Genomic DNA, 24,599 nt, shown 5'->3' on the forward strand with positions numbered 1-24,599 from the left:
TCTAGTCTATATGACTGACTGAAGACTTCATACACTGAAGAGATAAATATATCTGTTTACAATTACAATTACTGCACTACAAAATGAAAGATATGAATTAATTTTCTCTACTTAAAGGATCTATCTTACCAGTGGAGCATTTTTCTCTCTCCTAATACCCACAAGTCGAACCTGGTCAGGCATGTTACTAAACATAGAAAGTGGGGGAGGGGGAGAAAACAGCTGGGATTCCTCCTCCACCTCGTCACCATAGTTACGATCAGCAACGTCATCATGTGCCCTCAGTAATGCCTGTATCAAAATATTACAGAAAATTTTCATTTTCCTCTTCTTCAGTTTTTCAGGTATATTTCAAGTTGCACCAAATGGGAAGTTTTTTCTATATTTAGCATCCGAGGACAGATTGGTTTTAAAAATTGAAAAAAAACACACACATTCACCAGGGGGGGAAAAGTATATTAGAATGCTTTTCAATTACGTTTCATGTCTAATTTTGATCCGAATCAAAATCCTAAAAATACTAGAATACACATGATGACCATGGTGTTCACGCTCTCTCTCTTATGACTGATGCACGACAATTAGAAGTGAGAGTTGCGGGTCCTTCAGTTGGTTGTATATTGTTTAATTCCCGAGAATATTTCACTCATATGAAGACATCACCATTGCTGGTGAAGGGTTGCAAAATTTAGGCCTATGCTCAGCACTCACAGCAGAGAGGGATCTTCATCGTGCCACACCTGCTGTGACACAGGGCCTCGGTTTTTTGCAGTCTCATCCGAAGGACCGCCCCATTTAGTCATCTCTTACGACAAGCAGGGGTGCTGAAAACCTAATCTAATCTCTTACATGTAAATGATGTAATTTGATATTGTAATAAAAATCTACATCTTTTGAATATATATTGCAAGTACTGGGAAGCGGCAGTAGTATGAAAACCGCATTCAATGCTAAAATAGGTGCAGTTCATGTAGTTGAGTGGTTTTATACTGTTTAAAGTCCTGCTTGAGAATTTTTCACTCATATGGAGACGTAACCATTCCCAGTGAAGGGCTGCGGCCTTTAAGAAGGGATGGATCTTTATCATACACACATGCTGTGACATGGGCCTACATTTTTGCGGTCTCATCCAAAGGACAATCCCATTTCGTCTCCTCTCATGATAAGGGTACTGAGGACCTATTCTAATCCAGACCCCCATGGGATTAGTAAACTTCAGGTTGGTTTGATTCAAATTGATTGTCAATCAATTCGAAACAAATTGACCTTGATTGGTATGTTCTGAAAGTTACACCAGAAAAGATATTGGCCTTACTATATGAGTTACTTTTTCAGGCAAGTTTAGGAGTGCACCCAAGGCTCTGTTTAAGGAATCAATTGATTTAAAATGAAACACATACATATTGTGTTTTCTATATTCTTTTGTAACTGCACTTATAGACTTGGGGGTGGATAAGGGCTGGCTATTGTCTGTAGTTGATTCAAGAGTAATCATTTATTATTCAGAGTACTGATTCAAGAAATGATAAAAGAAATTGAACAAGCACAATTATTTGAAGGTTAGGGAGAACTTCATAAAAAGTTTTAAATATGCATCTTGGTTTGGTCAAGACCTAGTCATCAGGGGAAACTGGCATTTAAAAAATGACTTTATCACTAAAATCTTACAATTTTGAATTTTTGAATGGGGAAAAGCACTATTGGCCGAACAATTACAAATGATATGTGTGACCATTATATACAATACACATTCCTTCATCTAAGACAAGGTCTATTCGTCTACATTCTCTCTTTGATGTGTTGTATAACATAGAGAGCTGAGAGCTAAATTACAATGACAGAACAAAATACAACAAAGATACAACTTTAGTTGGAGTAAAGTGCATTGATCGATCATGATCAAAAGTTGTTTGGAGAGAAAATACTCAATTGCTGATAATAATTTTATTAATACACTGAAAATGTTTCCACTGATTTGTGGGGTTTTTTTTGTTTTTTTTTTATAGAAAGATCAGATTTTGATTCTAGCTGGGTGGACGCTAAATATAAAAAAAAAATTGGAATGGCCTAATGTTACACACTCGGTTCTCAAACAGAGATGAGAAATTTACTGATGCTAAGTATACATACCCCTAGGTGAGGATTGGACAAAATGTCCTCTAGTTCTTGAGCCTGTTCATTGTCATCCAATGACGGCCCAAGGACATTGACTGCATCAGTCGCCAGCTTTCCTGCACTCTCCTCTGTCACAGGCTCCAGGGGATTTTCATCTTCTAATTTATCTTTTACCTAATAAATGAACATAGAACTTATAAATACTACATATATATAAAACCAACTGCATTTGTGAAACAATGATGCCACCCCCACCCCATATGGTCAAACTCCAAGATCAAAGTTTCAAAAATTTTAGTACAAAAGAAAGGTCTTGTCACAAGGAATACATATGGGAAATATAAGTTATGACCAAGGTTAATTTTTTTTTATAAGTAGGTCAAACCCCAAGGTCAAGAGGCCAAAAATACATGTAAAATACCCTATCACTCATTCAAAGGTTATAGCCAAGATTAAAGTTTTTCAAAAGTAAGTCAAACTCCAAGGTGAAGGTCACAAGGTCAAAAATTCAGGTACCAAAAGAAAGAACAGCTTGCACAGTCAGGGGGACAATGCTAAGAGGTCATTAGAAAAATAATGCAAATGTTAGTTGGTTTTTTATTGTAACAATGAGTTACCTCTCTTTGCTCCTGTCCTTCATCAGATACTGTGTGGTACTCTTTTCTTCATTAATAAATCAAACAGGTTGTGTTTTGCTAACTTGTTTACGTTATTTTATGTCAACCCCTCTCACTTCACGTCATCACATATTTCTGCGGGTGCACCAAGACAAACCCACATGTTTCTTTTATTTAAAACCTTGCTTAAAGGGGCATTCAAGAAAAGTATTCAAAGCCTATGTAAAAGTGGGAAAAATTGTTAATTTGTCAACAAAAATTTCACCCAGAAAAGTAAATAACACTTCATGATAACAAGTAAAATTCTACTAAGCCCTGTCTGCTACATGCCCCCATTGACAACTGTCGATTGAAGTCTGTGCACCATGCACATCTTTTACATCCTGAATCCCAGAATGCAATATACAGTATATCGGTGGAAATACAAGAAAAAAAACCCACACAAACAAGAGGCCCACAGGCCTTATCAGTCACCCGAGTGAAAGTTAAAAGTATCACTACTTCCAAGGGCTATGAAATCTAGAAAAAATTTCCTGTTCTGAATATCTAAGCTAAGTTCTAATATTCAGCAACAGTAAAAAACAAGATGTGTTCTTGAAACTTCAATGCCCTCAAAAGTGCATACACTGATGAAAGGCTTTACATGTATTGTTTAATGAACATTAAACGATAGTTCATTAAACTATATGACTAATATTTGGACTCATCCTAGAATCAAAACCCTGGGTTGTGAAATTCACAATTTTTTATACATCCTTTTCTGCTATTCCTAAATATGCATTTAGATTTTATACAGTATCAGCAAACTTAAAGAAGTCCTTCAAATCATTGAAATAATTTTGACACCACCCTAAAACCAAACCCTTACCCACTAGGATCATGAAATTTATAATTTAGGTAAAGGACTACTTACTCCTTCTAAATATCCATTTAGTATCAATAGCATTAAAGCAGATATTATTCATATGTTTTGCACATATATACGAAGTTTGACCCCGCCCTGGGGTAAGAATCCCTACCCCGGGGATCCTGAAATTTACAATTTTGGTTTTTATATAGCGCTTTTCCTGCATATGCTGCTCAAAGCAGCTTTACAATACATTATTACCCTGGCAGACCTTATATCAATATAGAACTTTCTCAGCTTCCTGGGAAGCATACAGTGCAAGCTGCCGTTACAGGCACTAGAGCACTAACAATGTTATATTCTAACAATATCTTTCACTGTCTATAGCCAGGTACCCCTTTTACATTTGGGTGGAGTGAGGAAATTCGTGTAAAGTGCCTTTTCCAAGGACACAACGTCGGCCCTGCCACGGTCAGGACTCAAACCCACGACCTTTCGGTCGAGAGTCTGACAGCCTAACCACTAGGCCATCGACGCCACTAAACTAAATGCAATAGACCTAAAACAAAACCCAAAGATTTTAGATGAAATCAATGACCATCCAAGATAAAAAAAAAAATAATAACAATAATGAGTTACTTTAAAAAAATGTTTCTGTTTGAGTAAAATAACTTATTTAGTATGTTATTTTTCAAATATTACATGTTTGCATTATGCCCCTGACTGTGTAACAAGGACTATACACAATGAAATATGACTAAGCCCCATCACTATCCATTGAAAAGTTATGGTCAAGGTTCAAGTTTTTGCAGACAAACAGACAGACCCTGAACCTCTGATTACAGGGGCATAATAATTTATTCCATCCCAAAACAAGTCTTGGTACTGCACTAAACACAATTTATGACATAAGATACTGTATCATTACCTGTAGTATGTTTTTAAGAGCAGGATTGTTTAGAAACTTTTTCAAAAAATCCAAATCATCTTGGTCAGCTTCCAAAATATCTCCAATTTCCCCAAGATTACTCTTCAGTTTGTGAATAGAGACTGAAAGGTAAATTTCACGGACATTAATCCAACACGTTACATGACACAGTAACACAGTGCACAATCATTGAGATTTGAATTACATAAATCTTTTTAAAATTATGTTTTGGCATAAACAACAGTGTGTGTTAGATATATATTTCAATGAAACACACAAACTGAAAAGAAATTACTGAAAAAAGGGCACCTGAATTATTTACATTTGATAATACTAGATGCAAATATTGAATAAGAGTACTGACATTCTTCTACCTAGTAACAATGGTTTACATGCGTATTGACTTTCTGATCATGCAAAACAATACCTGGTCATAATAAAAAATCAATAATTTTGGATATAATCTGTGACATACCACACCTTAATTAGCATGAAATTTCCAATACCTGACCTGACTCACACATTAATCAATCATTAGCAATATCTTACCTAAGCCTGACTCTGAGGCCTCTCGTGTGGCTGCTGGCATTTTAGCTTTTTGATGAAGTCCTGCAAAAACAGAATTTGACAAAAATATATCTGCATGGTTGGTTAAATGTTAAAGTTTTAGCATAGATGAATAGAGATACATGTATGTAGATTCTACTCTATGCAATTCACCAGTGGCCACATCAATATATTTCGTGCGCAGTGAAACGTTTGTACATTTCGATTTGATAATAACAATCTATCACTTCTGACAGCATGGATTGAGTACCTTGTACAAATGGGGTGCGATTAGACGATTTTGCATAAAGTTACTTCCTGTTTCACGGCCATATTTTGTTTAGAGGCGATGGAATTTGTACACAAGCGAAGTTTATTTACGTTGTAATCATTTGCTGCATAAATCCAAACTTGTTCAAAAAGTGTAAAGTTGTTTCCTTATGTGTTTATATGCAATGCAAAAGAAAAACCTTAAAAATGTTTGTTAGACTCCAAAATAAGTAATAAAAGTCTTACCTGTGCAATTGAAACTTCACCTGTTGCGGTATATATGCAAGCACACTTTTTATTGGTTATTATTTTTGGCACATCGCCTAATGTCGTCTACCGAACCCGAGTTATTTGAAGCTTGCAAGCGTACATTTGCCCCCCGCCCCTCCCTTTTTTAAACACACAGATTATAGAGCAGAGCTCCAGATAAATTTTTTCCCACAAAGAGTATTTACTCCCTGATTTTCAAATCAATGAGTATTTTGCTTTTCAGAAAAATTCAAAAGTGTATTTTGTTAATTTACTGATTATCTTTGTTCTTTTGCACAGAAGATGTCACCAGATAAACGATACTTCTTCCGTTAAACTTTAACTTAAAGTTTATACTAAAAGGCCGCTCCAGCTATTTACGGGGAAAATCCTTTGCAGTTCTTTTTATTAAAACTATTCATTGTCATTGGGAATTTAATATTTATCATTGATGCATTAAATTTGAATATGTCAGACACGCAGTCACATGATTATGATCCAATTCTGTATATCATTCGTCCATGATTGATAATACAAGTTTTTTCCCCTGTGCTTTCAGCCGCACATAATAGTGTTTCAAAATTGTGATTGTCATCAAAACGTATTTGATAGCGCTAAATATCATGTATGATCAAGCCCTGGGCTTATGGAAATGGAAATGCGTACGGAACACAATATGTTTGCTTTGTTAGTTATAATTTCAATACAAGAGGTAGCAGAGAGAGAGAGAGAGAGAGAGAGAGAGAGAGAGAGAGAGGGTATTGGTCACCTGAATATACTAAAAAATATTGATGTGGATGAAAAGTGGAGGATATGTATTTTGTTTTTATTGTAGAAAGAAATTGAAACCCCTGTTGGACTCGAACCCACGATATACAGTCCAGCAGTTGACATACTATATAACCCACTGAATTACTCAACTTGGCAATCAAATCTAAAAGGAATAGGCAAATATTGCTGATACATTGTATCGATATTTTTCATGTTTTAAAAGAAAGTCAGCCATTTTGACGATATGGTATATTACCTCCTTAATGTATCACTAGCCCCATTAGGGCTATGGAATCTATAATAATTTTCCACCTCTGCATATCTAAGCTAAATTCTTATATTCAAATTATTATTCTATTAAAAATTTCCCAGTCAATTAATGAATATCTTCAATTCTGAATTATTGCGCGCATTAATTCAATTGGTGATATTTATCTAGCATTGATTATTCTGCTTAATTGACGAGTGGTATAATTGAATTGTTGCTCTCTGGGGAAAAAAATGATGATTTGATTCAAATAATGCATGCATCAATTCAATTAATGCTCGGAATCATTGAATTATGTATTCAACGATGAATATCTAAGTATACATGATCCATATTTCATTACATTTTCGCCATGTTCGGCGATTCTCGTTCGGAACAGACATATTTTTATACCTCCGTGTCAGATAAACCAGGTACCAGGTCCGTGTCAGTTAAACCAGGTCCGTGTCAGTTAAACCAGGTCCGTGTCAGATAAACTAGGGGCCAGGTCCGTGTCAGATAAACCAGGGGCCAGGTCCGTGTCAGTTAAACCAGGTCCGTGTCAGATAAACCAGGTCCGTGTCAGATAAACCAGGTCCGTGTCAGATAAACTAGGGGCCAGGTCCGTGTCAGTTAAACCAGATACCAGGTTCGTATTAGAGAAACCAGGTCCGTGTCAGTTAAACCAGGAATCAGGACCGTGTCAGATAATCCAGGGGTCAGGTCCGTGTCAGAGAAACCAGGTCCATGTCAAATAAACCAGGGGCCAGGTCCGTGTCAGTTAAACCAGGTCCGTGTCAGATAAATCAGGTACCAGGTTCGTGTCAGATAAACCAGGTCCGTGTCAGATAAACCAGGTCCGTGTCAGATAAATCAGGTATCAGGTCCGTGTCAGATAAACCAGGTCCGTGTTAGATAAACCAGGGGTCAGGTCCCTGTAAGATAAATCAAGTACCAGGTCCGTGTCAGAGAAATCAGGTCCGTGTCAGATAAACCAAGTCCCTGTCAGATAAACCAGGTGCGTGTGAGATAAACCAGGTACCAGGTCCGTGTCAGATTAATCAGGTACCAGGTCCGTGTTAGAGAAACCAAGTAACAGGTATCAGGTCCGTGTCAGATAAACCATGGGTCAGGTCCATGTCAGAGAAACCAGGTACCAGGTCCGTGTCAGAGAAACCAGCTCCGTGTTAGAGAAACTAGGTACCAGGTCAGTGTCAGATAAACTAGGTACCAGGTCCGTGTCAGAGAAACCTTTTACCAGGTCTATGTCAGATAAATCAGGTCCAGGTCTATGTCAGATAAACCAGGTACGCGCCCTATTTTTCCTAGCAGCTTTGTAGTTTTGTTTTAGTGCTAGTTTGTCTTCGTTCTTATTACTAGCTGAACTTGGCTCTCGCTTCAATGTAAATATTGTCATCTTGAAGGAGGGATGCTATGACAATTTCATATTTTTTGTGTCGTTGGTTATTGTTATGTATTTCTTGAAGATACTCAAACACGCGTACGTGTATGTCTTTTCTTGCATCTATTGGCTATTTGCATGGTCACCTAGTTAGGTGACATTTAATATTTATAACACGGACTATTTGGGCCCGTGCAGGTAAAGCCATTCGAAGACACTTTCTCGTGCAGTCTGGACGTTTTTACAAGGTGTCATAGGCGATTTCCGTATAGAGAACAGACAGAAACACAAGCCCCACCTACCCGCCCGCCATCGCTATGTACATGTTATTATAATTTTGCTACTCTTTATTTGTAAAATGCAGAGAGAAGTGTACGGACAGATTATACTTTTTATCGTGTATTGAATTATTTGAAATAATTAAACTGCACATAAAAGCGCCTCACATCCAATTTAGCGTGTTTGTGTTTCTTTTATAAATGCTTTATGTTCGTTAAGAGTGAAACAAATGACATAAAGTGCTTAATAACACACACACACACGTTTAGTGATTAGTAGGGTGTCTTGTAAAATGAGAATGTGAATACCCGCCCTTTTCTCAAGTTCGGGTATATATATATTGTTGTTACCCTGATCCGTCCGTTTTTGTCACACTTCTTCCTCAAAACTCATTCTTTATTTTAGCAGTTACCAATTAATCGTTTGGAATATGATAATTGGTGTCCTGTTGATTTGCAATAAAAGTTTTTAAAATGTTCAATTTTACCTTGGGGGCAAATTGAGATAAAAAACAAATGTTTTTGTCAGGAAAAAGATTCCGTACCTGGTTCCCAGAACCCCTCATACATTTTACGCAGTAGACAAACATATTTTGGAAGAATGTGTGTTGGTGCCCTGTAGACAATAAAGAAGTTTTCGGAATTGTCATTTCACCCTGGGGGGCCAAATACGTTTTTCTGCAAAACCCCCGCTCCTAGAACTCTTATATTTCATCAGACATCGAGGCCAGTATAACATCATGTATGTCTCTGATTTTACACAGTTTGGAAGGTAATTGGTGATGTCCTAGAGATGTTTAATTAGGTTTAAGAATTTTCATTCTGTGGGCCAAAAGGGGGTTGAAAAACGACACATTTTCTATTGAGAAACCTGGTTCTTAGAACTCCTTACATTTTATGCTGTAGCCAAATCATCTTTTTGGAGATGATTAGTGGTGTCCTTTAGATGTGCAGTTAATTTTTGGAATTTTCTTTTCAACTTTAGGGGCAAATGGGGTGAAAAATCGAAAAACCTGGTGCTCAAGCAGTACATTGTGTCACATGCAACAAGAATATACATGTATTTGCTTTAAGGGTTGGAATCTAAACCATTTTCAAGATATTTGAACAATGAACAAGAGTACCACAAACGGTACAATATACGCCCGTCGGACAGTGAAATTCAACCTGGAAGCATATTATGCACTCTGGATACCAAACACATTCTGAATAGAAAAGCCTCAAAGTAGGTCATGGTGCACCAATCTATCTGACATGTGAACTGATCATGTATTTCCCTAAGAGTGAAGTGACAAAATGTCAGTGCAATCTCTATTTATGATAATAAAAAAAAGAAGTCCAGGAAACCATTTGACCTACTTTTATCCCAAAGTAGGTCATGGTGCATGAATGAAGTTGAAATGTGAACTGATTATGTTTTTCTCTGACACAGAGGTTTTGACAAAATTTCAGGACAATATCTGTATCAATAACGAAAAAATCTGGAAAACTGGTTGACCTTGTGACTAAATTTCAGGACATTTGTAATTGTTAAATGAAAAAAGTGTGGAAAACTATTTGACCTATTTTCAGTCCAAAAGTAGGTCAAGGATGGACAAATCCAGCTCAAATGCAAACTGAACTTGTATTCCTCCAAGAGGAAGCCTGTGACTAAAATTCAGAGCAATATCTTTCTCAATAAAAAAAAAAAAAGCCTGCAAAACTGTTTGACCTACTTCAAGCCCTAATGTAGGTCATGGATGGATGGGTCACTCAGTTGAAATACAAACTGAACTTGTATTCCTCGGAGAGGAAGTTTGTGACTAAATTTCAGGGCAATACCTGTATCTGTAAATAAAAAGTCCTTAATACTGCTTGACCTACTTATAGCCCTAAAGTAGGTCAAGGTGCACCAATGCAGCTGAAATGCAAACTCACATTGTCACCAAATTTCAAAGCTGTACATACATATGTTACGGAAAAAAGTCAGGAAAACGTGACCTCAGACAGACAGCCAGTCAGATATTTGGACAGCACAAAACATGTCCTGTTCAATGACTGGCACATAAAAAATTATGGTGTGTGTGTGTGTATGTGTGAATGCCTATCAGAATATTAAATGCATCTTGATATGTGCAGCAGGAATATATCGTTTGTTTTAAATATATTTCAACAATTATACCAATGAAATGTCTCTGAACGGTTTAATAATAATAATAATGATTGGTTTTATATAGCGCCTTATCCAGCGTATGCTGCTCAAAGCGCTTTACAATAATCAATGTACAATAAGCGCTTTACAATAATCAATGTACATTATTACCCCGGCAGACCTTATATCAATCTAGAACTTTCTCAGCCTCCTAGGAAGCATACAGTGCAAGCTGCCATTACAAGGCTAGAGCACTAACATTCTAACAATATCTTTCACTGTCTATAGCTAGGTACCTCTTTTACACTTGGGTGGAGTGAGGAAATTCATGTAAAGTGCCTTTCCCAAGGACACAACGTCAGCACTGCCACGGCCAGGACTCGAACCCACGATCTTTCGGTCGAGAGTCTGACGGCCTAACCACTAGGCCACCAACGCCAATAATAATAATAAACTAAACAATTATAAAATAGGATTTGGGATGATCCCAGGGTACTTTCCCAACGGAATACTCAATGCATCTCGACATATACAGCAAGAAATATACACGGTATGTTATATGGTAACTATTGTGGCTTCTTTGCTAATTACACAAATACAATGGAGAGCACTGGTATATGTATATTCAATAAAGGCAATCACTTGCACGCGGTTATTACTGTCTTATGACAGCATTTAGTTTTATATGTAAAATGAATTGCATTAAATGGCCAAAAATCTGTGCTCATGCTAGTTAGAGAAATTTTAGAAAATACATTTTTTCACAGGAGTATAATTAAATATCTGCTACTGAAAATATTAAAATAATTCAAATGTCTTATAAACTTATTGTACATAATTTTAAACATATATGAAGGGATGTCTTGTGAAAATACAACTGTGTATGTGTCTGCAACATTGAAATATTTATGGCCATTTCTAAAAACATCACAAAATTTACCATTTTCTGCAATTTCTCTAAATCATAATAAAATGTTAAATACATTTCGAATGTTTTTGATTTTTGTTTTATTCAGTGAGATTTCTGATGCAACTGTACATAAATACCTTTAAATCAAGAGAGTGCTTTAATACAATTAGAGATCTCAAAATGAATTCCACTTCTACGATTGACGATATCATGAATTCAGTAGAAGATGTCGTTAAATAATAGAAAATTTAAATTACTTCGGTATATTATGCTCATTTGGCATTCTATGATTAATTTGGAGTATCAATTGCAGCTCTCTTCTGATAAATTAGAACACACTTTAATTCAACTAAAGACATCTTTAAAATGAATTTGAGATCTCTGAAATTCAATCAGATTATCCTTTTATAAATGAATTAAAGTTGTATTACTAAGAATTGTAGATTTATTACAGATTTTTAAAAAAAAACTGGAATTATATCCCTCTCCAAATGAATTGTTGCACTCTTTGAATGGATTTAATTGGATTGATAACTACATTAACGATGTCAACAACAATAAAGGCAAAAAGCAATATGTCAAACTTGTCCAATAATGATAAATGCTGTATAAAAATACATGTACATAGGATATTACTTACAGCATTCTGTGTGAATGCCATACATGTACAAACTTCCACAATGGACGGAAAATGCAATATATATATATAAGTACACACAAGTAGATGAATATAATGTTCTATGTTCTCTTTGATATTTGTATATTTAATGAAGAAAAATATATATATCTAAAAATATGATTTAGCAAAATCTAATGCCACCTAATAAAACATTGATATAAAATGTTCAATACTGTAATAAGGTATACATGTACAGTGTATATGCATATTATGAGCTTTTCAAGGTGATGTTCTTCACCATCCAAGTATGGAATTGTAAAGCATCTTTTCAGTCAAGAGAGCTATCTTTACAGGCACACACCAGTACCAACTGTACAGTTTGACCCAGATTCAACAATGTACAGTCCACCACTTGGCATGCAAACACACACTTTGTACACTAGTATGCTAGAGTTGGGAGAGAACTGGCTGCTGTTTTGGATATCCTTGCTGATGAATACATGGTTGGATGCTTCAATGTTGATATTACCCACCTAAAATTGACCAAAAGAATTTTTTAAAATTCTTTGAAATGAATAGATAGCAGGTACATGTATATTCAACACAATGCTACACTCAAAGTGCACACTTCCAATGCCTTGACAACTTCTTCATTTTTACATGTACTTTTGTATTCACACAAAGAGAAGGAAAAGCAGTTTTTCATAGCTGCCATACTATTAAAAATGCAACTTAGTGTAGGGGTGTGTATTGCTCAAAATTTTCCGATACGATACAATACAATATTTTCTTATGCGATATCCGATATATTGGATTTACAATGTAGTTAAGCATTTTCTGAAGTAAAATATCAAAATTTTAAAAAATGAAGTGGTTTAATATCTTTTATTTCATAACAAAACAAACAATGACAATTAAAGTCTGAGGAAACACCAATGTCACAATGTAAAAGCGGGGATTAAAGTCTGAGGAACCTCTGATGTCACAATGTAAAAGCGGGTATTAAAGTCTGAGGAACAATCACTCACCAGAGGGCGTTACGCTACGCCCCAGTGAAGCTTGCGTAGCGCGCCCTCTGGTGAGAGAATGGTCTGAGGAATTGTGTTCCTGTTAGAAGCCATTTTTAAATTATGAACTTCGATCCCGACTATTAAAAGGGCTATTTTTAAACCCGACACTATATCGTATCGTTACATCGAAACACCGTATTTCATATCTCTGGACATGCGTATACCGGTGCATTTCGATATATCGATTCACCCCTAACTGAGTGGTAAACTGTGAAAATGGCAACCCTCCATACAATATACATACTGAAACTTGCAGCATCTCCTTATCATGTGCAATGGTTGGGGAGGAGGGATACAAAAATTGCAGTTCAAACTAAACTATGCATAAATGGATAAAAATCTGCAGCTCAAAAAATCTGAAGAAGTACATTGTATAGAGAAGTGCCAAGAAATGCTTCACCTATATTCATCTCCATCACCCACTCGGAATGCATTCTGTATTTTCAGCCAATGAAAAGACTACATCTATCTCAGTGGTGATAACTTTCATGCAGAATACTTTGTATTACTCTTTCGTATCATAAATTACAATCTTTTATATTTGAAAAAACTTTTTTACTGGCTTTTTATCCCCTTACAATTAATAGCGAGAGGGCATATAATAATGGGACTGTTCGTGTGTGGATGAGTATGTGAGTGAGTGTGTGTAACACTGAGCTTGTAGACATTTTACAGGCCACATTTTTTTGCTCGATTGATTTGATACTTCACATGTAGCTTTGTTATCAAGAGAGGAAGAGTCCTATTGATTTTGGGATAAAAATGTCAAGGTCACTACAAGACTTTGTAGAATACGTTTGTAGACACTCATTGTGAGGGGATATGTCCCACCTTATGGAGCTCTTGTTTATACCAACTTAAATCAGGCATTGGCATTTATTTTATTTTTCCCAAGATGCAATAAGAATCTTAAGAATTGCTTAAGCTGTATCATTTTCCCCCCAGATGCAGCAATTTTAGGAATTGTTTTAAGCTGTATCTTTGAAAAGTTTATGAATACCATAGTAAATAGGACTCAAACAAGAGGCCCAAGGGCTCACCTGAGTCACCTTGGCTCATATTTAAAGATTTTCCCTATATATTTGTATCCAAAACTTTGATCCCCCCTTGTGATGGCATCCTACCCCTGGGGGCCATGATTTTAACAAACTGAAATCTGAAATATGTTAGAAAAATTTCATGTAAATATCAGCTTTTCTGGTTCAGTGGTTCTTGAGAAGAAGATTTTTAAAGATTTTCCCTTATATATTTGTATGTAAAACTTTGATCCCCTATTGTGGCCCCATCCAACCTCCAGGGGCCCATGATTTGAACAAACTTGAATCTGCATTATGTCAGGAAGCTCTCATGTAAATTTCAGCTTTTCTGGCTCAGTAGTTCTTGAGAAGAAGATTTTTCCTACATGTATATATTTGTATGTAAAACTTTGATCCCCTATTGTGGCCCCATCCAACCCCTGGGGGCCATGATTTTAACAAACTTGAATCTGCATCATGTCAGGAAGCTTTCATGTAAATCTCAGCTTTTCCGGATCGGTGGTTCTTGAGAAGAATTTTTTTTAAAGATTTTTCCTATATTTGTATGTAAAACTTTGATCCCCTATTGTGACCCCATCATACCCTCAGGGGCCATGATTTAAACAAACTTGAATCTGCATCATGTCAGGAAGCTTTCATGTAAATCTCAGCTTTTCTGGCTCGGTGGTTCTTGAGAAGAAGATTTTTAAAGATTTATCCTATATATTAGTATGTAAAATTTTGATTCCCTATTGTGTCCCATCCAACCCCCGGGGGCCATGATTTGAACAAACTTGAATCTGCATCATGTCAGGAAGCTTTCATGTAAATCTCAGCTTTTCTGGCCTATTGGTTCTTGAGAAGAAGATTTTTAAATGACCCCACCCTATTTTTGCATTTTTGTGATTATCTCTCCTTTGAAAAAGACATGGGCCTTCATTTGAACAAACTTGAAAGCCCTTCACCCAAGGATGCTTTGTGGCAAATTTGGTTGAAATTGGTCCAGCGGTTCTTGAGAAGAAATCGAAGAAGTGAAAAGTTTATGACGACGACAGACAACGGACAAATTTTGATCAGAAAAGCTCACTTGAGCCTTTGGCTCAGGTGAGCTAAAAAGGACTTTACTCTAATCATAGTAAGAAGGGGTGATATAGCTTAAAAAGATCTAACTTTGAAATGAGACAACCGAGTTACCTACCTTGGACTGGATAAGAAGACTGTGACCAGTGTTGATGTGAATGTGTTTGTCCTGGGACAGCATGTCAAAACCTTCCATCCCAGTCAAGTACATACTATTAGCCTCCATAACCAATCTGTCCACTCCTGCCTTACTCTGTATCTGAAACATTGACACGCAAAATGCCGTAACACCTGTAACATGTGTAGAATCGAAATTGTGGCATATTATGATCAGCTACATATTGTGACTAACAATCCTATAAAATTTGAACAAAATCCGTACAGCAGGATCCTAAGAGTGACGTCCACAAATAGTGCAGTATGTTAAAATTCAACAAAGTCCCATAACTCCTGTAAAATTGGTTGATTTAAAATGGCGGTGCACATATGGTGACTAACAATCCTGTAAAATTTGAACAAAATCCATTGAGTGGTTTCTGAGAAGTTGCGTCCAGTTAGCCTGACGGATGCATGGACAGACGGACATACATGTACAGACATCAGTATTTCTATGTCCCCTTCTGCATTGTGGCGGAGGACAAAAATAAATTCTAATTTTGGAAATACATGAGGGTTAACTGTTTCCACAAATAATATCAAATAATAAACAAGAGGCCCATGGGCCACATAGCTTCCCTGAGTTACCTTGGCCCTGCTGTTGTTCAGCTGTTGTGATTTTTATCTTTAAAGATTTTCTTCAATCTTTCTTTCCATGAATTTTTTTTTACCCCATATTGTGGCTCCCAATCTAGCCCCAAAGAGTCCTGATATAACCATGATACAAAGTTCAAAGTGAAAAAAAAATCATGGTATGAAATGTAAGGTCTTGCTATAATCATCATCCTGAATCAGGGGTTTCTGATCCGCTCGTTTCAAATAAACCCTTGACCGAATAAGACAGGTTAAAAATCTGATTCTCCGATTGGCCTCAATAAAAGACACATGATTCAATCAGAAACATTGTTTTATCATACTGGAAACTTAATCTTACACAGAAAACTACGTGGTTCTGTTAACCTTGAGACTCCAGTTTACTGTCAGTGGTTAAGCAAATACTTTGTATTTGAATATCTTTAGCTGAAACTGAATATATGAAGTAGAATGTTGCAGATACTTGTTTAATTGTGAACTTTATAACAAGTCATGTTGACGTGAAAGAATTTTTTTTAATAACATAAGCTAATGTAGTTCCATTTGGTCTTGCTATCCTTGTTTAATATGTGCTCTCTGATTAGTCAATAGCATAGGTCAATGAAGTTCATAAATGTGTAATGTCACTAGATGGCGCACTAGCAAACCCGTCTTACTCTGCCTATTTGCTCAAGGGTTTATATGAAGCGGTGCGGATCAGAAGATGGAAATAAAGAAATAAATATACAAAATATAAAAGCCCAACCTTAAACAGTTCAGTAGGAATTGTTTAGATTAACTTCTCTTAAAAGTCAAAATCCAAGATAAAGGTCACAAGTCAAAATCCAAGATAAAGGTCACAAGGCTAGATATTTGGTACAAAAAAAAAATGTTTTCTTACAAGAAACGCATGTATGAAATATGAAAGCCCAATTGCTCACCATTCAAAAGTTATGAGTGAGATTAAAGTTTTGAAATTTGGGTCAAACTCCAAGGTCAAGATCACAATGCCAAAGATCATAAATGAAATGTAAAGCCTTACCATAAGGAATCTATATGCAAATTATGAAAGCCTTAATTAAATAGTTCAGGAGATATTGAATACATTAGATTCTTTTAAATGTAGGTCAAATTTCAAGGTCAAGGTCAAAAGATTAAAAGCTTTGGTACAAAAAATGGATCTTTTCACAAGGAATGTGCATATGAAATGAGAACTCTATCACTCACCATTCAAAAGTTATGAGCAAGGTTAAAGTTTTGGATAGACAGACAGAGAGGACAAAACAATGTCCTCCACAATAGTTGCATGGGGCATAAATAAAACCCTTGAATCCACATATTCATTTGTGTCTGGATATGGCTTAGTGTGGTCCTACTACTCTTGAAAATAATTTGCTTTAATTGATTTCCTATTTATTCCTATGTAATTTACTGCAACCCCACCTTATCCCTGGAGGCCCATAATTTGAACAAAATTGAATTTGCACTATCTAGGGATACTTGCACATTTAAACATGCCTTTCCATGGTCCTGTTGTTCTTGAGAATAAAATTCTAAAAATGTTTTTCTATATATCTGCATGTAAAACTTTGATACCCTATTGTGGCCCACTTGAATCTATTCTGTTATGAAGCTTTCACGTAATTTTTTTTTTTTGGCCCAGTGGTTCTTTAGAAGAAGATATTTCCAATATATCTTTATGTAAAACTTTCATCCCCACTTGAATCTAGTATATATGTCAGGAAGCTTTCATGTAAATTTAATCTTTTCTGACACAGTGGTTCTCAAGAAGAAGATTTTAAAAGGTTTTCCCTATATATCTCCATAACTTTGTTCCCCTATTGTGGCCCAACCCTTAACCTGGGAGACATGATTTGAAAAAATATGAATTTACTCTATGTCATCAAGCTTTCATGTAAATTTCAACTTTTCTGGCCCAGTGTTTTTTCAGATGAAAATTTTTTAATGACCCCATCCTCTTTTCTTGAGTATCTCCCCTTTGCAAGGGGCATGACCCTTCATTTGATAAAAAAAACCCACAAACAACTTGAATCCTTTTCACCCATGGATGCTTTGTACCAAGTTTGACTGCAATTTGCCCAGTACTTTAATATGGAGAAGAAAATGAAAATATGAAAAGTTAATGACATGGTCAAATTTTGATTAGAAAAGTGGCAAGCTCATATGAGCATTTGGCTCAGGTGAGCTAAAAGGGTGCTTTTTATATTTGTGACTGCACTATATTTTTGAAAGATAAAATATATCCATAATATTTCAAACTGTACTAACCTTTCAATAAGAGTTACGCAAGGCAGGCAGATCCCCCCTGCAATTAGTGTCTACAAGCTTTTTCTATAAAGTTCTGTAGTGACATTGACCTTATGACCCCAAAACCAAAAGGCTTCTTCCTCTTTTTGATAACAAAGCTATAATTATGTGAAGTATCAAATCAATTGAGCAAAAAATGTCGTCTTTAGAGTGTTTAATTTCTATAAAGTCCTGTAGTGACCTTGACCTTTGAACCCAAAAAATCAAATGGGGATTTTCCACTTTTGATAACAAGACTACATCTGAAGTATCAAAAATCAATCGAACAAAAAATGTGGCCTTTAAAATGTCTACTAGCTTTTTTCTAAAAAGTCATGTAGTGACCTAGGCCTTTGACCTTTTGACCAAATAATCAATAGGGTTCTTCCTATTTTGAAAACAAAGCTATACATGTGAAGTATAAATTCAATCGAGCATAAAATGTGGCCTGTAGAGTGTCTATAAGGTCTGTGTCACACACTAACACACTCACCCACACACGAACGGTCCCATTACTACTTTCCCTCTCACAGTGAATCGCGAGGGGATGATAAAGGAATAATTTCTGCACAAAGATCTTTGAAAGCACTCAGGTTTGTATTTTAAAATTCATCAACTTACGTGACCAGTGGAGAGAGATGGAACATGCAGGTTTAATCCAGGATTTTGAACATTGGTCCATGTTTGAAATTTGGATGAGAATAAAGTGGCTTTAGTTTCCCGGTCCAAAACACCAAATTCATCCACTGAATGAAATTGAATCTTTTTTGGTTCTAATCCACCTAAATATAGTAAAAAATAGCCCAATATGAAAATGACAAATCTTGACTGTTGTTCATAAAATGAATTAATTTAAGTGGTATAGTTGAATATTTCTTCTTCTTACCCTCAACATCTTTTATTTTAGAAGATGATGCATTTAATATAATCTACAAAGAATAAAAAAATATTTAAAAATCGAAAAACTGCAGATACTAAAGCAAGGTGTTCGACATCATATTACCAATCCACCTGAAAATGTTTCCTCCCATGCTTAGCTCTATAATTATGAAGCGGCAAGCTTATTCTCCAATATATCATTCAAAATATGAATTTTCAAGTTTGAAATTGGTGTCATAATCAATATTTACCAAGTTAAGAATTTACATCTATCTTGGTGTTGTAACATCAACTTGAAATTAGTGGGATTCACATTTTAATGCCTTTGGCACTGAACCAAGAGCACTAATATAATTATGGTTGGCACTAAAATGAAAACTTTTATTTATCCATTTAATATCATGAAGCACATGATTAATTGAATAATTTAATAGCATATCAACTCCAATTCTGCTGAAATAACTTGTATTTGTATCAAAATACTTTTGAAATAATACCTGCTGGCCAGAATCAATCTGTAATGATGAAGCATGCCTGCTGCCTACACCTCCCTGGAACACTTTGACTGAAGGTAGAGTAGTATCTGCCAGGAATCGCAGCAGATTGTTGTTGGGGATAAATTCCAACATTTCCATTCCTGCTGGGGTCAATCTCAGCATGTATAGGATCCCAGCTGTCATCTGAACATAAAGTGTTTTGTGTAGCTACACTGTACCAGCTGTGCAATAGCAATTGAAATCTACAAGGTTCCTTTAATCAAACAGTAGTGAAACCATCCTGGCACTAATGTAACTGGATGGCAGCGCTGCCATCTTTAGCCAGGGCAGGATTTCTATGGTAGGATTTCTATAAGTATTCCCCCACAGTTATCCAGTGAGACAACTTATGCAAGTCAGAGAAAGACTCTAGAGCTATATTATTTTTTTAAAAACAAAAACTTAGAATGTAACCTATGCTTAGACTTTTGAAAAAATTGTATGTATATATATATATATATATATATATATATATATATATATATATATTAAGCAATGAATTATTATTTTTTGAAAGATGTAGTCTCATAATTGCAACGGTATGTGCATACAAATTGAATAACATGTGTTGTAAGCTTAATCAAGTATTAATAATCTTTGATATAAAAAATATATCTATTTCACCCTGAACATATTTAATGACAGTCTCTCTGTCTTTTATCCATCATTCAAAATTAAATTTGCTGTTATATTGAAACTCATTAGGAATTCGATCAGGCCTACAATAATCGTATTTTAACACTTAATTAAATCTAGACTTTACCAATATGTTCAGCAGTGCCAGAACAACAAGAATGAAGATGAGGCAATACAGTATGTAGACTTTTCGACCTCTTATCCCAGTTCTGTGGAGGTACTGCTCGTCAATGTTAATGTAGCCTGCATTAAAATTACTGTGGTGTTCCCTGTTTACTCGGCGCTTTATGATGCATCTCTCTCTTTGTGTAACACCGTGGTTGCCTGGGCTCTGGAAGAGAGTATATAGCATTAACACGGTATTGAATATCAGCTTTTATGGGTAAATTTTGTTGATGATAGAAAAACTATACTCACAGCATCCAGCTCCATTGTAAATTTTTAAAATATCGAACCCGAACCTTTTTCTAGAAAGGAAGAGACATTTCGTTTACTCAGGTGAATAACACACCAGAGAGAAAAGTGGAGGATATGTACAAATGTACAATGCTATTTTGAAGTTGGTAAATTAAGATTTACTTTATTTAGTGAAAAATAATTAATTTTTTTTTAAAATGCAGTTTTAGTAGAAAGTAATCTGAAGAAACAATTTTTAAATCCCCTGCTGGACTCGAACCCTTAATCTACAGGTCAGCAGTTGACACAATCTACAGGTCAGCAGTTGACACGCATTTTTGAAAAAAAGTCTTTTATTTGCAGTCAACTGACTGAGCTACCCAGCTAGACATTCTAGTATACCTCCTTATCTGTATTGACTATATTAATTAGATCTTGAATGCACGATCATATTGAACAGACGTATGTTGAAAGTAGCAAATATGTAATTAATGATATAATGGCGCCTTCTTATACCACAGACACCAAAAACAGTACACCGTGTAACCCTCTCCCTTCTGTATTTTCCCAACAAAATGTTTGTGGATTATCCATTTATCAGCTGTTTATCACATTTTGTAGTTATTTTACACTCTTCTTGAACACCTGAAAAGTCGCGAAAACGTACGGCTTCTATCCAATATGTATGGTGCACCAATTTAACATAAACTCAAATAATTGAACATATCTTTAATTATTTGAAGATATCATCAATTCAATTATTGCGCACAATATTTGAATTGATGCGAGCATCAAATCAATTATTGCTCTCATCAGTTCAATCGAGGAGAGCAATAATTGATTTGAGGCGCATGTAATCAATGTGGTGAAACTATTGCCTGTAGGATTGCATTTGGAGCTCGGTATGACTGATGATCTATTCAATTCAAGATATCTTTAATTATTTACAACGCTTTTATATGAACGCTTTGATATAAGGATTTTATGCGTGCATCAATTCTTTTTAAGACAGCAACACTATTTACATTTAATTAAAGATATCATCATTTCAGGTGTGGATAAGTTGAATTGAAGACATCTCTAATAGTTGCTCTCTCTAAAAGAATTATTGCGCATATCAAGTGAATTAATGATATCATTAATGGAATGGAAGAGGGCGATAATTCAATTATTGCTTGCATCAATTGAATTGATGCGCGCTACAATTCAATTGAAGAGAGCAACGATTCAGTTATTGCGAGCATTTATTGAATTATTCCCCTCATTAATTGAATTGTAGTGCGCATTAGTTAAATTGTTGATATCATCAATTCATTTTAAGAGAGCAACAATTCAATTATAGCGCTCATCAATTCAGCAGAATAATTAATACTATCAACAATTCAATTAAAGCGCGCAATAATTCAGAATTGAAGATATTAATTATTTCAAGAGGTCTTTAATTGAATTGTTGCGTGCATTAAATGAATTGATGATATCTTCAAATAATAGAAGATATCTTCAATTATTTGAGCTCATGTGAATTTGACGCTCCATAATCATACTAGGATTTTTTGAATACGGTGTTTTTCATAGGTTTAAAGACGATTTTTTAAATCAATATTTAAGTACAACCGAATTTGAATTGTGGATTACATAGAAAGAAAAATCATACAATCGCCAATATTTATCTTACTGAAGAAAACACAGTAAGGGGCGACATGGTCCAGTGGTCAGGTACTTATATTACAAATGTCTTAGACCAATGCAAAAATAGAGCTACTGATTCGTGATTGCGTTTTAATGTTCATATATTTCATAGTCAAACGGGTAAAATTTGGAATCGTAGAACGGAATACAGTTCAATCAGAAGAACTTTATTGTGCATTGGTATTAGTCGAGCAAATTTTTTTTTTTATAATTTTTTTATTTACAAATTTCACTTGTCGAGCAAATTAATCGATCAATGCATCTAAACTGTCTTCTTTCTAGCCTGCTAAAGTAAGATGTTGTTGGTTCCCAAACCATGGGTCGTTCGTATGTTGAATAAAGTGCTTATTTTTCGGACAGAGGTATTTTTCTTCCATCAATGACCGTTATGCAATTCTTTAACTTTGAGAGATATCTCTAAAAATAAGCGTGTGGAAGTTCAAGATTGGCGTTGAGTGCACACTGTGATGGTACATATTGTCGTTTGGCACATATTGTCCTCGGCGACAAAATGCACGAACCCTCACGGTATATTGTCGTCCGTTGGTACCTATTGTCGCAGACGATGATATGTGCCGAGACAATGCATATTTTTTGCATCACGATATACACTGTTGTCGGAGACAATACATTGGAATATACTGTCGACGGCCACGATAGATAACTATAGGTATCTCTGTAGAGAATATTTAGCTGTGGTTAGATACAAACCAGTACAATTTTGATTTGATCATTAAAGATATATGATGGCATTAATCAATAATAAAAAAAAACAAACCATTGTATATATATTTGTGAACTTAGTTTAGATTCTCCCAAAAAAAGAAAACCCCATACTTATTTCAAAAATTCCCATTCATAGTCGGGATATGTTGGTCAGTACCTGATGCTACATGTACCCAATCGTGAGGATTTGTGTCGGTACATGTTGTAGAAGGGGTTATATAACAACTCTATCTATACAGGTGAGGATTTGTGTCGGTAAATATTGTAGAAGGGGTTATGTAACAACTCTATCTATACAGGTGAGGATTTGTGTCGGTAAATGTTGTAGAAGGGGTTATGTAACAACTCTATCTATACAGGTGAGGATTTGTGTCGGTAAATATTGTAGAAGGGGTTATGTAACAACTCTATCTATACAGGTGAGGATTTGTGTCGGTAAATGTTGTAGAAGGGGTTATATAACAACTCTATCTATACAGGTGAGGATTTGTGTCGGTAAATGTTGTAGAAGGGGTTATGTAACAACTCTATCTATACAGGTGAGGATTTGTGTCGGTAAATGTTGTAGAAGGGGTTATATAACAACTCTATCTATACAGGTGAGGATTTGTGTCGGTACATGTTGTAGAAGGGGTTATATAACAACTCTATCTATACAGGTTTCACACCTCCAGTTTACAATCCTTTGAATTGGAGACAAAACCTCTGTAATAAAACAAGAATAAGCACATGTCGATCTGACAATCTTTGGTTTTTTAAAAACACAAAAATAGACGTATAAATAATCCGGCGCTAAATATACTAGTCTTTAACTATTGCATAACCCGATGAAAGAAACAAAACCCATAATAAATGTGCGTAAACATATGCATTTTATATTTCTAAAAGTGTGTGTCCGAAACGAAAATTATGGCCGGAACTATTTCGCGGACTGGAACGTAAATTATAGCGAAACCCGACGACGATATATACCGTCATACACACTTTAGGAAAGATCATTTCGATTTGTTGACCAAACAGCATAGAGGGAAATAGTAACTTCTTGAGTATCATATTATTTCAAACAACTGAGCATTAAAAGATGATCCCAAAATTGCAAAATAACGTTTCGATAAAATTCTTCATATTGCACATTTTCCCGTTTACCAAATCAAACGCTTCCAAGACTACTCATGAAAGGCGAAGATAACGAACAGTGATCAATTTCACCACTCCTATAAAGAATGCAAAATAGAAAGTTGGGCAAACACGGACCCCTGGACGTACCAAAGATGGGATCAGGTGCCTAGGAGGATTAAGCACCCCCTGTCGACCAGTCACACCCGTCATGAGCCCTATGTCTTGATCAGGTAAACGGAGTAATCCGTAGTCAAAATCAGTGCACCAAGAACGGCCTAACAATCGGTATGAAACACGTCAGACAGCATTTATCCAATGATGGGTTATATGGGCAAACTAGATCATTAAGATAATGACCATAGACTTCGAGAAATGACTGTTGAAACCCCTTTAACATCAACTTGTTTGTTATTAGCCTGCCTCGATATAAAAACTGATCATACGCAGAACAAGCTCTTGTGTATCGAATCAGTTGAGAGATAATTA

The 24,599-nt window shown here is 35.6% G+C and overlaps 1 protein-coding gene across 1 annotated transcript in view; it reads right to left on the reverse strand.

Moving 5' to 3' along the window:
• The window catches only part of LOC125680364 (protein PALS2-like), a 28,893-nt gene extending 8,261 nt beyond the window's left edge, over positions 1-20,632 (reverse strand). Inside the window, exons 1-10 of the mRNA XM_048919864.2 lie at positions 20,601-20,632; positions 20,311-20,514; positions 19,509-19,691; positions 19,019-19,061; positions 18,754-18,914; positions 15,215-15,355; positions 12,340-12,463; positions 4,508-4,629; positions 2,131-2,289; positions 130-291 (exon numbers count right to left, since the gene is read on the reverse strand). Of these exons, the coding sequence (XP_048775821.1) occupies positions 130-291; positions 2,131-2,289; positions 4,508-4,629; positions 12,340-12,463; positions 15,215-15,355; positions 18,754-18,914; positions 19,019-19,061; positions 19,509-19,691; positions 20,311-20,514; positions 20,601-20,615 (1,314 nt within the window). The 5' untranslated portion in view covers positions 20,616-20,632. The remainder of the gene's footprint in view (positions 1-129; positions 292-2,130; positions 2,290-4,507; positions 4,630-12,339; positions 12,464-15,214; positions 15,356-18,753; positions 18,915-19,018; positions 19,062-19,508; positions 19,692-20,310; positions 20,515-20,600) is intronic.
• Positions 20,633-24,599: the final 3,967 nt, after the last annotated feature.

This window comes from Ostrea edulis, chromosome 2, assembly GCF_947568905.1.
Source record: "Ostrea edulis chromosome 2, xbOstEdul1.1, whole genome shotgun sequence".
Classification (NCBI taxonomy): domain Eukaryota; kingdom Metazoa; phylum Mollusca; class Bivalvia; order Ostreida; family Ostreidae; genus Ostrea; species Ostrea edulis.